At 54.9% G+C, this 13,830-nt stretch overlaps 1 protein-coding gene across 1 annotated transcript in view; it reads left to right on the top strand.

Moving 5' to 3' along the window:
• LOC119106149 (rhophilin-2-B) overlaps positions 1-13,830 on the top strand; it is an 84,803-nt gene that overhangs the window by 59,432 nt on the left and 11,541 nt on the right. Inside the window, exons 2-6 of the mRNA XM_037229747.1 lie at positions 5,214-5,329; positions 8,152-8,280; positions 8,842-8,917; positions 10,416-10,493; positions 12,410-12,534. Coding sequence (XP_037085642.1) covers positions 5,214-5,329; positions 8,152-8,280; positions 8,842-8,917; positions 10,416-10,493; positions 12,410-12,534 — 524 coding nt within the window. The remainder of the gene's footprint in view (positions 1-5,213; positions 5,330-8,151; positions 8,281-8,841; positions 8,918-10,415; positions 10,494-12,409; positions 12,535-13,830) is intronic.

Raw genomic sequence — 13,830 nt, 5'->3', positions numbered from 1 at the left:
GCATTTTCCACCATTCCCCCCTCACACACACACCTATTCGCCAGCCCCCTTCATGCTCCTCTACTTAACCCTTGCCATTGCCCAAAACAGTTCGGCCACACGACTCTCCTGCCGTCTCGGCCCGGGCCGACCTCTGGATGCCCTCCAGGTGACTGGGCCGCCGGGCATGTGGCGTGCCTCGGCGCCACCAGTGCAGCACCACCGCCACCGCCACCGCCGGACGGACGCGGATGTGCCGCCGCCATCGTCACCGCCGAACGGACGCGGATGTGCCGCCGCCATCAATGCCGGACGGACGCGGATGTCCCGCCGCCATCGCCACCATCGGAGGGACGCGGATGTGCCGCCGCGATCATCGCCGGACGGACGCGGATGTGCCGCCATCACCGCCGGACGGACGCGAATGTGCCGCCATCGCCACCGCCGGACGGACGTGGATGTGCCGCCGCCATCACCGCCGGACGGACGCGGATGTGCCGCCGCCATCGCCACCGCCGGACGGATGCGGATGTGCCGCCATCGCCACTGCCGAACGGACGCGGATATGCCGCCGCCATCACCGCCGGACGGACGCGGATGTGCCGCCATCGCCACCGCCGGACGGACGCGGATATGCCGCCGCCATCACCGCCAGACGGACGCGGATGTGCCGCCACCATCGCCACCGCCGGACGGACGCGGATGTGGCCGTGATTTGCGGTCCGGATTACTCTGCTGTCTGTGTCACCAGGGGCGCGCCCAGGCGCCGTACTTGGGAGGGGTGAACCCGTTCTCCCCAAATGACCAATATCCCCAAAAGCTGTACGGATTTGTGTTGTGCAAAGCGTAATACGGTGTCATTTTTGAGGGAGTTCCTCGTGGATGGCACCCTCGCTTGCATCTTCGCCAGCGGTCTCCGCCGGACAGCCCGATGCAGGTTCCGAGTTGGCGCGAGTCTCTCGCCGCTCCTGCGAGCACGTCCTCTGCTCAGACTCTGGCGTCGACGCCACATGCATTGGCGTGGTAGCTTTTCTATTCCCCGACAGGTGCATTTACCAGCATGAATAAATGCATGTTTCGTGAAGATGGCTACGTAATAGTGAAAAACTGTCGCGGGAAGTGACATTTTGCTTGCGGTGTGGTATAATGATCTTATTAAATTGTGGCGTTTCGCAAGTTCCAACTGACGCACTGCCAGGTTATTAGCATGCTCTAGTTCTAGACTATAATGTCGGACGTAATTTGACATAAAGCCAGCCGCCAGGTCCAACGCCAGGTGAAATGCCTTCGCTCGCAGCGAAGTTTAACTTGGTCGCCGGGGGGCCTTTCCAGACGGCTGGCTGACCTATGGCACCTATTGCCCTCGTTATCTGGAGGACTCTCACGATGTGATGAGCCGGCCTTGGCTGCCGCTCCCACGCTGAGCCGTGCCCGGGCGCCAGACCGAGCAGCAGCACTGGCCTGAGCCAGCACGCGAAGCTGCAGGGGGACAGAGACGGCGACGGGTACAGCCCCGCGCGGTGAAGGCGCGCAGCGACACCAACAAATGGTGGTCTGGGAGTGCCAAACATCACGGGCTGGAGGGAAGCCGAAGGGATGCGTGTTCTTCGATTGTAACAGCACGATGTCTATACATAACATCACAAGGGTATCCACTACCTTGCACCTGTGAATCCTGCGTGTACCCCCGCCTGCAACACCAGCCGTGTACTAAATTTCGACGTCGCTTGACCACAGCACTGACCAAGCTGCCGTAGTTTTCTAGGCCGTCATCACCCAGCGCTACCGGCCGATCGGTGGTTTGCGGCCTCCTGCTACGCCTCAGGTTGCCGTTAAATGGTTTTTACAATCCAATACGGTTATCTGCCCTACAGAGCCGGGCCGACTCTGTCCATCTGTGGGGTGTCTGCCCTACAGAGCCCGGCCGACTCTGTCCATCTGTGGGGTGTCTGCCCTACAGAGCCGGGCCGACTCTGTTCATCTGTGGGATGTCTGCCCGACAGAGCCGGGCCGACTCTGTCCATCTGTGGGGTGTCTGCCCTACAGAGCCGGGCCGACTCTGTCCATCTGTGGGGTGTCCTGCCCTACAGAGCCGGGCCGACTCTGTCCATCTGTTGGGTGTTTGCCCGACAGACTCTGTCCATCTGTGGGGTGTCTGCCCTACAGAGCCGGGCCGACTCTGTCCATCTGTGGGGTGTCTGCCCTACAGAGCCGGGCCGACTCTGTCCATCTGTTGGGTGTCTGCCCTACAGAGCCGGGCCGACTCTGTCCATTTGTGGGATGTGGTGAGCCTCGCATGACGCTCACACAGGCATGGTCATAATCCGAACGAAGGCCGCAATGTGGTGACCTCGTGGAATGAAGAGTCACGTATGCATAAGCGGAAGCATGGGATCACTCGCTCGAGCCTTTAGAGCCTGATTCAAGCGAGATTTCACTTCCTTTTTAGTCTGGCTGATGGGTGATTAGGAATGGAGAGTGCAAGAAGCTCTCCCTCAGTGTCGGCATTTAAATTGTCTTTACAATCGATCAGTGAATAAAAATCAAAAACATGCTAAAGATTTCTACAATGTGGTGGCGACGCCCATACAACCGAAAGTATCACGGAACACGATCGCTTCGTCCTCGCCAAGCTCGCCGCGCGGTCTCTCGCTTCATGCCTGCTTCTGCGCTCTGTTTGGTGTGACCTTGCGGGCTGGATAGGGGTCAGACTGAGGCCGCCCGCCCTTCCGGCCGGCACCGCAGATAACCGCAGCGAGCGGCCCTCGCCAGGCGTCGATCACAGCAAGCGCCTGTCTGCGAAGGATGCGCCTCCTGATAGAGCAGGCCGTGCGCTTCCTGTCCGTATCTTCTAGCGATGGCTGCGGCACGAACACCAGCGCGCCGCTGCGGACCGCGACGAGTCGACAGCCCGTTTAGACCTGCGGCAGGTGAAAGTGGGTTGTTAATGGCGATGCGTCAAACCGACGCTACTGTGGCAGTTCTTGCTCATTTAATCCGTCCAACAGACTCGACAGCAAGTGGGCGTTGTACTACACGTTGACAAAAACGAGTTCTGCTGTACTCATTACCGTCCGCATGTCCTGTTTGCCCGATGGAAGGAAACGCACCACACATGGCATGGAACTCTCTACCTGACGGACCAGGCAGCTAGGAGCCATTCCAAGCCGGCCCGCAAGACGATAAACAAATAGAAATACCCGACTTCGAGGACCAGATTTAAATGACTGCGCTGAATACAAATGAGCTAAGGCGGTGCCAAACACCAAACCAATCACCTCTGGTTATTTGTGGCCATGGCCTCAGACATCTTGCGCTTTTTTTTTACTGATTATGGTTTTGAATAATTAGCCAACTTGGGGCGACAGCTGTGATGAATGGTGGCTGTTCTCAGTCATCATTTCATTAGTTTGTCGGACGGTCTGCGTGGCTTGACACTGCTTTGATTGAGATGTGCCTGACGACCCTACCCACCGTTTCGCACGCGTAATTCCGCCCTAGTACCAAACTAATGTCAAGTTGGAGATTCTACCACCATCACCTTCCATACATATCACTCAAGTGAGTCCGGGGGTGCTTTTTTAACCACATATCGAATCTTGCTCTCGCGGGGTCACAACGCGTTGGTCTGGACATGTTGGCATCGGACAGCGCGCATGCGCCGTGACCCTGACGACCCGGAGAGCAGGAGGTTAATCAAAGAATCTCGCGCCAGCCGATCTGAGGACTGTTCGCCTGGCACTGGCATCGCCCTGCGGCTGACGGCCCGAGAGACATTCAGAGCGTGGGCGACGGAAAGGTCACTGACATCCACCTGACACATGTTACACGGTGCATACCTGGCCGGAGCTGAGCCATAAGTCTGAAACTCCCCCGCGTTCGAATGCCTGACCGCGCGCCCGACATTGGGCACTGCCTCGCTGTGCGAGCACGGCGCACCGGTCAGCCCAGCGTCGGCCGCCTTCGCGGCTCCGACTTTGCAGGTCACAAGGTCACCAGGTCACCGGCGACAAAACAGCGGCGGCCGGCGGCCTTCGGAGGCCGGCGCCGCTTCTGTAACGGTCCGACGTCGGGCAGAGACCCGCAGAGTCCCGGGATGCCGAGGCTGCTGCAGCGGTCCACCGCATGGGCGGCGTCGCGCTCGATGACAGGGTGGGGTCCGGTCACGGGCCGGTCATGCACTGGGGGTGAAAGGTCGGGGGTGATGGTCAGGGGGCAAGTAATCCACCCTGCGGGCGGCTTGTGACCCTCTTGTTCGTTGCGGTGCGATGTGCCTCCGGTAAAATTATGGTATCCCATCGTCGTTAATTAGATGCTGCTGCCTGGTGCAGCGCCTTAAGTGCTGTGGCGTATATGAGCTGGTTGTATGCAGCATTGAACGTGCATTAACCCTAGAAATTGGCCTGGCCGTTATTTGACACATGATTCACGTGAACGGCCATAATATGACGGTTATTGGTCGAAGTCGTCGGCGATGTCATTTGGTACCCAGTCTGAGTGGTGATCCGACATGTTTTAAGGCCGGTGCAAGAGCTAAATAATCGTCCAGCGCCCCCCGTCTTTTGACTCATGCATTTGATCGCCTGGCAAAAAGCCTCCGACGGAGATCAGGTAGCCCCTGCCCTTGTCCTTGTTGAGGATCGGCCTCGACCTCGTTCAGAACGGGTTACCTCTGGGCTGAGGCTTGGTGACGCAACGCCACTCAGCCAGCTTTGTTTTCACAGGCCTCGAACCCGATGGCATTCCTTGGTTCTAGCATTGCACCCATGTGAGGGCGCGTTGGGTTCACGAGACCGCGCTGCGGCTCGTGGTAATGGGCAAGCAACACATTCCAATGTAAATGCACGCTGCAGGCGGGCGGCTGCGTTGAAGCCCATTGTGTTTTCTGACGCTGTCATTAACCACCTCGTGAGTCCCCAAGTAGGCCTCAGTGATCACCATGCACCCGCAAGACGGGATTAATCAAGAGCGAACCATCAAGAGGAACACCTCTTTCGACTAACGCAGGCGGCCGCTTTTGCTTTTAAGCGGGTCATTTGGAGCGGTCATCTGACACGGATGCCAGGTGTTCCTGCTCCACGCTTTCCCCCATATTACAATGAGTTTATTGTCCGTTGTTCGTTCCAGGTGTAATCTGCAACTCAGTTTGCAACGCAGGTGTATGCTGCAGTTGTTTCATTTTGTCATGTCATCGTCAGCGAGTGAGTCTAACTGCAGCGTTCTGGCTTCGACAGGGCTCTGACCCGGGCGCGGCTACATGCCGGGGCAAGCTGCAGTATCGCCGCTCCCGTCTCAATGTCGACATCAACAAACATCTGATGCTGCGCCAGGGGGCCGAGAACCTGCTCAGGTCAGTACAGGGGAGGGTGTCGGACCTCTGATCAGGTCAGTAAAGGGATGATGTCGGGCGTCTGGTCAGGTCAGTGCGGGAGAGGGTGTCAGGCCTCTGGTCAGGTCAGTAAAGGGGACGATGTCGGACCTCTGATCAGGTCAGTACAGGGGAGGGTGTCGGACCTCTGATCAGGTCAGTACAGGGGAGGGTGTCGGACCTCTGATCAGGTCAGTGCAGGGGAGGGCGTCGGACCTCTGATCAGGTCAGTACAGGGGAGGGTGTCGGACCTCTGATCAGGTCAGTAAAGGGGATGATGTCGGGCGTCTGGTCAGGTCAGCACAGGGGACGGTGTCGGACCTCTGATCAGTCAGAAGGGGACGAGTCGGGCGTTGGTCAGGTCGTAAGGGAGGGGTGTGGATGAGTCAGGACAGGGAGGGTGTCGTTGTCAGGTGGGGAGGGTGTCGGACCTCTGATCAGGTCAGTAAAGGGGATGATGTCGGACCTCTGATCAGGTCAGTACAGGGGAGGGTGTCGGACCTCTGGTCAGGTCAGTGCAGGGGAGGGTGTCGGACCTCTGATCAGGTCAGTACAGGGGAGGGTGTCGGACCTCTGATCAGGTCAGTACAGGGGAGGGTGTCGGACCTCTGCTCAGGTCAGTACAGGGAGGGTGTCGGACCTCTGATCAGGTCAGTACAGGGGAGGGTGTCGGACCTCTGGTCAGGTCAGTACAGGGAAGGGTGTCGGACCTCTGATCAGGTCAGTAAAGGGGATGATGTCGGACCTCTGATCAGGTCAGTACAGGGGAGGGCGTCGGACCTCTGATCAGGTCAGTAAAGGGGATGATGTCGGGCGTCTGGTCAGGTCAGTACAGGGGAGGCGTCGGACCTCTGATCAGGTCAGTAAAGGGGACGATGTCGGGCGTCTGGTCAGGTCAGTAAAGGGGATGATGTCGGGCGTCTGGTCAGGTCAGTACAGGGGAGGGTGTCGGACCTCTGATCAGGTCAGTAAAGGGGATGATGTCGGGCGTCTGGTCAGGTCAGTGCAGGGGAGGGTGTCAGGCCTCTGGTCAGGTCAGTAAAGGGGATGATGTCTGGCTTCTGGTCAGGTTAGTACAGGGGAGGGTGTCAGGCCTCTGGTTGGCGGAGAGCTCCGTACAAGGCCCGCCGGCCTTGTTCGCAGGCTCGGTGTGTGACTTGTGCGTGCACATGGATATGCATCGCATGCAGAGCTTTTTAAACGTTTTCCACATTTTCTCTTTCATTGTTTGCTGATTGGTAAAAGGAAAATTAGGTAACAAGATAGGGAGTTGAAAGGCACTGAGGGAAAGGTTGTCTTGAGTTGCATGCGCAAGATATGGAGGCATTTATTACGCATCGGTTCATTTGGTCCGTTGGCTTTCGGTAAGGGTTTGCTCTTTACGCTGTCATAGTTCTGATATTAGTGCTTTGTAACGGTATTAATAGGTTCCCACCGCGCGAAATTGATACTTTCATTTACGGCGACGACTTCGTCCACAGTGCGACCGACGACAAAGCGAAAAAGTTATGAACTTTGTTGTTTTAAACAGGATTAAATGGGTAATGATATTTATTGATTTATAGACGAACTGTGACCAAACGTTTTGTGGCATATTTCATATGGGCGCAAAAATACGACCGGTGTCCTGTTTTTGCTCCCATCTACAGTCCTTTGTCATGTTTTTTGCTCATAGTTTTATGGTTATAGTTCTTCTGTCAATCATTGTAACATTGGGCCAAAGTAGGACACTTATACTGTTTCTGGCGCCGATTGATCTTGTAGCACGAGACCTGTGGCTTAACTGTTATATAGATCATGGATTCCAGCATCAGCTTACCATCAATCGAATATACCGTGACTTTATTTATGTCAACTTCAGGAATCCCTTTATTTCAGATTTCATATTCTTCTCAGCTGCAATTTGGGATTCATTTCATGTGTGATGTAATCATAATCACACTTCTACTCATTTTAAGGAAAACTTTGAATGGATTTCTTGCTACCTCACTCCTTTCACGGTGAGAAACAATAAGTTATGGTATGCCTACAGATGTTTGCGATGTGCTTGTGAGGGGTGTCTATGGACGCTTTACTGTCTCCCGGCGGCGTCAAGTATGACACTGAACTTCTTTACGTCTTAGCACCAGACTTCTTCAGAACTGTAACCATTGTTGAAGGTTTCGCTGCATCCTCTCTCGCCGGATGTTTCTGTGAAGTCTCCGGCCGCGTCTGGCCCATTGAGTCTGGGCTGAGTGCCCTTCGTTCTGGAGCACCGGCCGTTAGGGCCCGGGTGTTATGAATAATGACGGGCATTACCCAGTCAGCCGGTCCCTCCCAGAATCAATTTCCCTGCCCCGCCCATCAGCGGAGCGCCCCTAGAATCGGCCGTTGTTTACGAAGAACGGGTTTGGGGTCACGGACTGCTGACCCCGGTCGACCCGGCGTTGTAAGCGACACCGCCGCGTGTGACATGGGAGCTGGCCGCGGCACAGACGGACCCTCCCCACGACCCGCGGTCGGACACGGGCAGGGATGCTTGTCGATCGATTAATTGTGTGGTTCACGTGTGACCGTTGGGCAGATTGTTCACACGCGCCCGTGCGCTCGGGAGGAGGGCGTGTGAAAAGTCGAGAGCAGCGAGGATGAGACGGCTGGGAATGTGCCCGCGCCATCCATCCAGAGATTCAATCACCACCGGGTGTGAATACATGCAAATCCATTCAGTGACGGTAGCCTGAGTGCAGTTGCATGTATTTCGGCTTCGGCCTCCCATTCGAAACGGCTTCTCCGAGCAATGCGCTGACGCTGCTCCTCGGCTTCAGGGCGGCGGACAACAAAAAAGTCCGGCAAGCCGTGTCTCTCGAGTTGAGCTTCGTCAACTCCAACCTGCAGTATCTGAAGGAGGAGCTCTCAGACCTGAACAGCTCCGTGGAAGTGTACCAGAATGACAGGTAAGGCCTCGTTGGAGGACCTTTTGTATCTCGTCCCAGTCTGCCATTGAACCACAGTGAACGTGCATATCGAAACTGTGAAGACAAGCTCACGCTCTATCACGCTCTCCCACTATACTCAGCATGATCTCCATCCATGAGGTCGGGTTTGTGCGCAGTGTCTGGTGCTTACTGCGTCCAAGCGTGCGAGATATATGAATAACAGGCAGCTATCTCAACGCCTGCCTCGCCCTGCAAGGTCAGCCTTCTGGCAATATCCGTATCAGAAATATTGTCGTGCGTTCAATACAGGCGTGGCTTAACGGACATCAGCATTGACCTTGCTGGATGTCATGACGCGATCATGACTCGGCTATTCAGAGGTAATGGCGCATTGTACGCATGCTTCAACCGTTTTGACCGTGGGACCCACCTTAATAAACGATGTGGCACAAAGGCCATGGCTACAGGTAAGCTGCTCTGTCATGACCGATGGCTTGACAAAAATGTTTTAGAGGGACGCGTTTTGACTATTAATTGCTAACTTTGGGACGTTAGTAACATTTTATTTGCTCTCCGCAGCAAAACGCAGCACATTCCAATGATCCCGTTTGGCCTGAAGGAGACCAAGCATATCGACTTCACCGACGCATTTAAGGTGAGGAGATCATGATGTATCCCACCGTGCAAGATCGACATTCTTCGATCTCTTCCGCTCTCGCACCCGCTTTACAACTCCGCTGTACCTCGACATCTCGCGTGGCCCTCGCCGCTCTCGCTCTGCGTTCATGCCCCGCCCCGCCCCGCCCCGCCCCGCCCCGCCCCGTCTCGCCCCGGGTCAAACTGAGAGCAGCTGACCTTAGACGGCCCATGTCCTCCATCAAAAGCGGCCGCGCTTTCACCGGTGTCATTCGCCAATCAGCAGGTGTGGCTGCCGGACGTCAGCCAGCCGGTCCACACGGAGAGCGTGGTTCGCTCTAATGGTGCCGTCTTCGGCAGCCTTCGCCAGCTGGACCGGTCTGGACCGGCCGGACGACAGGTTGTGTGTGCGGGGGGGGGGGGGGGCTCTGGGGCGGGTCGCCTCTCACGGTGGCCAGGCGGCACCGAGCTGCGACCAGAAACTGAAGGGTGATGTGGGCCATCATGCTGGCACCTGGTGTTTGGACCACTGTTCCATAGATCACCACGACATGACCGTTGATCCGTTGACCAAAAGCTTTCCGATGACCACGTCATTGATGATGATGACATGACCATGACATGACCGTTGACCAAGAGCTGTCCGATGACCATATCATTGATGATGTTGACATGATCATGATGTGGCCGTTGATCAAGAGCCTTCCGATGACCATGACATTGATGATGATGACATGCCCATGACATGACCGTTGACCAAGAGCTTTCTGATGACCATGTCATTGATGATAATGACATGCCCATGGCATGACCGTTGACCAAGAACTTCCCGATGCCAACGGGCCAGCGATCACAGAGCAGGACGTGCCGAACTTACTGAGCGCCCTAATGTGTCGGCTGCGGAAAAGGAGACGTGCCATATGCACCCTATCGCGTTTGTAGAACAGCGTAACTGACTCTCCCGTTCCGTAGTGACCAGCGCGGACAGGTGCAGCAGACAGCCATTGGCTACGCAAGGTCGGAATTAGATATTTGAAGCTAAATCTCCTTTGGAGCTCAGGATCGAGCTTTGAAGGCATAAACATTGCGCTTCCACAAACGTCACTCTTGGTAACGTCCACAGATTGCATGTATCGCGTCCCAGTCGAGACACACAGCAGGGTCCGTGCAGCACTCGGCCCCTGACGGGCAGCCGGCTGCTTAACACTGCGCCGAACCTGTTATCCTTGACCCCTCGGCATGCGATTAATGTTTGCAATATTGCTACAAAGGTATTAGCTCCTGCGGTTTTTAAGTAACTGCAACGCATCTAAAACGACGTAATGCCAGTAACGATGTTTGTTTCATGCAGCCGCTCAGGACTGCTGCATCAGGTGGCCATGTCGGGCATCGCCGCATTTTGGTTCGGACCTGGCTATGTGCACCCCTTGTTTTGTTGTTGTTGTTTGTGTATCTTTCGATGCGTACAAAGGAGTTCTTCTAGCAGCTATGAAAGCCTAACTGGATCGTGTTTCCAGGATTTTATTCTGGAGCACTACAGCGAGGACGCGGACAAGTACACGGCTGCCATCCAGGAGTTCACCGACATACGTCAGGTGAGATTACGCCCCGGGGTGTGGCGTCAAGCACCTCAGGTCACCGGTGCTAGCGTCCCTAGCTCTGGGCTGCACGCGAACACAGCACGTGTTGGAAAAATGAGTAGGAAATGGCGAGATAAACGACCCAATGGCATAGTTGGGTTTGGTTGGGAGGTGTTGTTGAAGTGATGCGAGGTCATTGGACCTGGTCGCCTCGACGCTTAGCCACCCCGCCACACCATTCTGATCACCAATGCCCCGAATGTGTGACCACGTGTGGATGTGGCAAGCTGGACAGGCTTGGCACCCGGAACCTGAGCTTACTAGCACGCTATCTGTTGCGGGGGGGGGGGGGCGTTGGCAGTCGGCAAACAGCAGATTGGCATGGCGTGCAATAAAGCACGGTGCCGTTCTGCCCCGCCCTCCCCTCCCCCCGCCCCACCCCGCGGCTGTTTCGGGTCTAACTATCCGCTACCGGGATCGACAACATCTTGCTCCCGTGGATCCGCGTTACAGGCTGTTGGTCGGCGAGGGAAGGCCGGTATTTATGGCAGCGATTTGGTGCTGGTCGCTCGTTCGTGATTTTGGATCCCATAGGAGCCCGGATATGGTTCCCGGTCGCATATCTCCGGTGAGACCTTAATCACATTCTTTTATCCATCTTCCATAGTTGGCGGCCTTGTGAAGCCCTTCAAGATATTTGCGCACATGCTTGAGTCCAGGACCTCGAGTGAACACAAATGATAACGCCAGTTGTCACTGACCCAAATTCCCGTGATGTTGCTTGTGGTGTCCGGATTACACAGTCGCGCCTCTTGTCCGAGCAGCTGCACTCCTCACTCTTAAACCTAACGTTGTGTCAAGTGGGGTGGTTTTGCTCCAGTCTGACGGCATAGCTCTAAAGCTCTCGCTTTGCGTTTAAGCCTAGATTTGCAAACGCCACCGTGAGAAGGAGAAGCTCCACTTTCTTGGTCAAAGCCGTGTATAGCACGCCCGGAATTTTGCTTTTCAGAATTTTTACGATGGTTGAAATCATGCATCCCTGTCACGACTGCCATCCTTCCAAAAATGACTGCACATGACTGCTCTCCATATTTGAGCAGCTTGAATAGAGCTGCAACACACTGCAACTGACCGTCAGTATGCAGCGATGTTGTGGAGAGCAGTACTTGCGATGCACGGTAACCACAATAACGAAATATTTTCAAACGCTTTCATATGTTCTGCGGTCATTGCCCATTCAGGTTATGTTGAGCTGCTTTCATTTTCCCTTCATTGCTCTATTACGTCGACGACGTCGTGCAGCAAACGACACGCCGCCGCGGCACCCATTCTTATAATGGCATGTGACGTAATCATTATTTTCTGGATGCTCCAAGATAACCACTGCCTACCGGTTCAGAGGTTTCTGAAAGGCTCATTTGACGTTCATGATAAGTCGTTGCTCTCGGTATATCATCGGTATCATATATATATATATATATATATATATATATATATATATATATATATATATATATATATATATATGTGTGTGTGTGATATATATATATATATATATATATATATATAATATATATATATATATATATATATGTGTGTGTGTGTGTGTTTAGGCGTGTGTGTGCATGTGTGTGTGTGTTTAGGCGTGTGTGTGCATGTGTGTGTGTGTGTGTTTAGGCGTGTGTGTGCATGTGTGTGTATGTGTGCTTAGATAAAAAGATGGATAGATAGAAAGACAAATAGATATGCAGATGGTCTGTATATCATCGGTATATGCCAGAAACAGCTGGTATACACCAGAAACGGGTGGTATATACTAGAAACAGGTATCTCATATTGCCCCCGCCTCCTTCCGACCTGTCAAATGATCATGATTTCCTCGTTCCCCGTGATGCCACAGATCACACAATCTGCTCGATATCCGTCCGCAGGCCATGAGAACACCCCAGCGCAGCAAAACCGGGCTAGCCCTGCTCTTCGAGTACTACAACCAGCTATACTTCGTCGAGCGGCGGTTCTTCCCGCCCGACCGGAGCCTCGGCGTGCACTTCGAATGGTGAGTGCGTCGGCCGGCGGCAGGAGGCCGGTCCTCGTGGAGGCGGTGTCGCCAGAGGTCGCAGCACGAGCCGGGCGCGGCCGCCGCCCGCTGCTGCCGCGGCCGAGTACCGGCACACAGTGTGTGACCGCCTCAGCCGCCAACACCAGCGCCGAGGCAGGTCGGGGGCGTGCGCCTTAACTGCGCGAAACGGCCGTGCCGTGCCGTGCCGTGCCGTGCCGTGAGCTCTGGCCGGACTTTGTGTCATCCTCTTTTTCTTCGTGGGCGGACGTGCAGTCGCCGACGCTAGGGCGTGACTGTGGTGTCCTGCACGGTTTACGTGGTCCATGTCCTGCACGGTTTGCGTGGTTCGTATTGTGCTTCCCCGCCAGCCGTGCAGCCACCTGTTCGGTGGCTGAGGCGTCTGGCTGCTGACATCCGACCGCTTGTTTACGCCGTTTCCTGCACACACGCAAGCTCCGCTGTCGTGGTGGAAGTAATGCGTTCCGACATATGCGGCTCGTTTGGCTGTTGGCTGTTCTGTTATGTCTGTGACGGCGTAGTCTGCGGCTGCTCAGTACGTGGCAACGTCTTACCTTTGCGCAGCGTAGCCCGGGAGCTCGGAAGCACCCCTTGGTGCTTTCAATGGGCTCGCATTTCTTTTTCCTGAGGTTTCCAGGAGCCTCTGTCTCCAGACGTGAACATGATGTCATGTGGTGCATTGGTATTTACAGTTGCAAGGGAGTTGGACGTCCCTCCTTGTTCGCATATCTTTGCATCGCACCCCGAGCTTTTAAAAAAACATCGCCAAAGCCTTCAGTTTGCAAGCGTAAGACCCATTCCCGTTCCCAGTAATGCTCCATTTGTTTGCAGTTTGATCTGAACTATCTGGACAGCATCGCTTTGGACTTTGCAGTTAAAAGTACCAATTGTGAGACGATGTTTTCGAGATTTTAGCCATGCTATTTATACGGGACTTTGCGACTTTATCGGTGCGTGCATTACATTCCTGGGCAGCTCCTGCAAAATTGCAATCTTTTATCAGAGTCGTATCATACTTTCCTATCAGCCATATCATAGTCGTCACTGAGACTTCGCCAACGCCACACGTCAAGACTTCGCGCGAGGCGCTCGAACCGACAAGTGATCTGGAGGTCTGATCTGAGTGATCTGGAGAGATGTCACTCTCAACATCTCATTCCGCCAGATGTGCCGCAGAACCGGTGCCCAGGAGCCACAAGCTCCGTGATTGTTACGAGACATCTCGATGAGACCATCTGCCAATCTTCTACATCTTCCTCGCGGCCGTGCTCCGTG

Source organism: Pollicipes pollicipes, unplaced genomic scaffold (assembly GCF_011947565.3).
Source record: "Pollicipes pollicipes isolate AB1234 unplaced genomic scaffold, Ppol_2.1 Scaffold_6138;HRSCAF=7277_pilon_pilon_pilon, whole genome shotgun sequence".
NCBI classification, from domain to species: domain Eukaryota; kingdom Metazoa; phylum Arthropoda; class Thecostraca; order Pollicipedomorpha; family Pollicipedidae; genus Pollicipes; species Pollicipes pollicipes.
The sequence above is the reverse complement of the archived record's forward strand: the minus strand, read 5'-3'. Positions and strand labels throughout refer to the sequence as shown.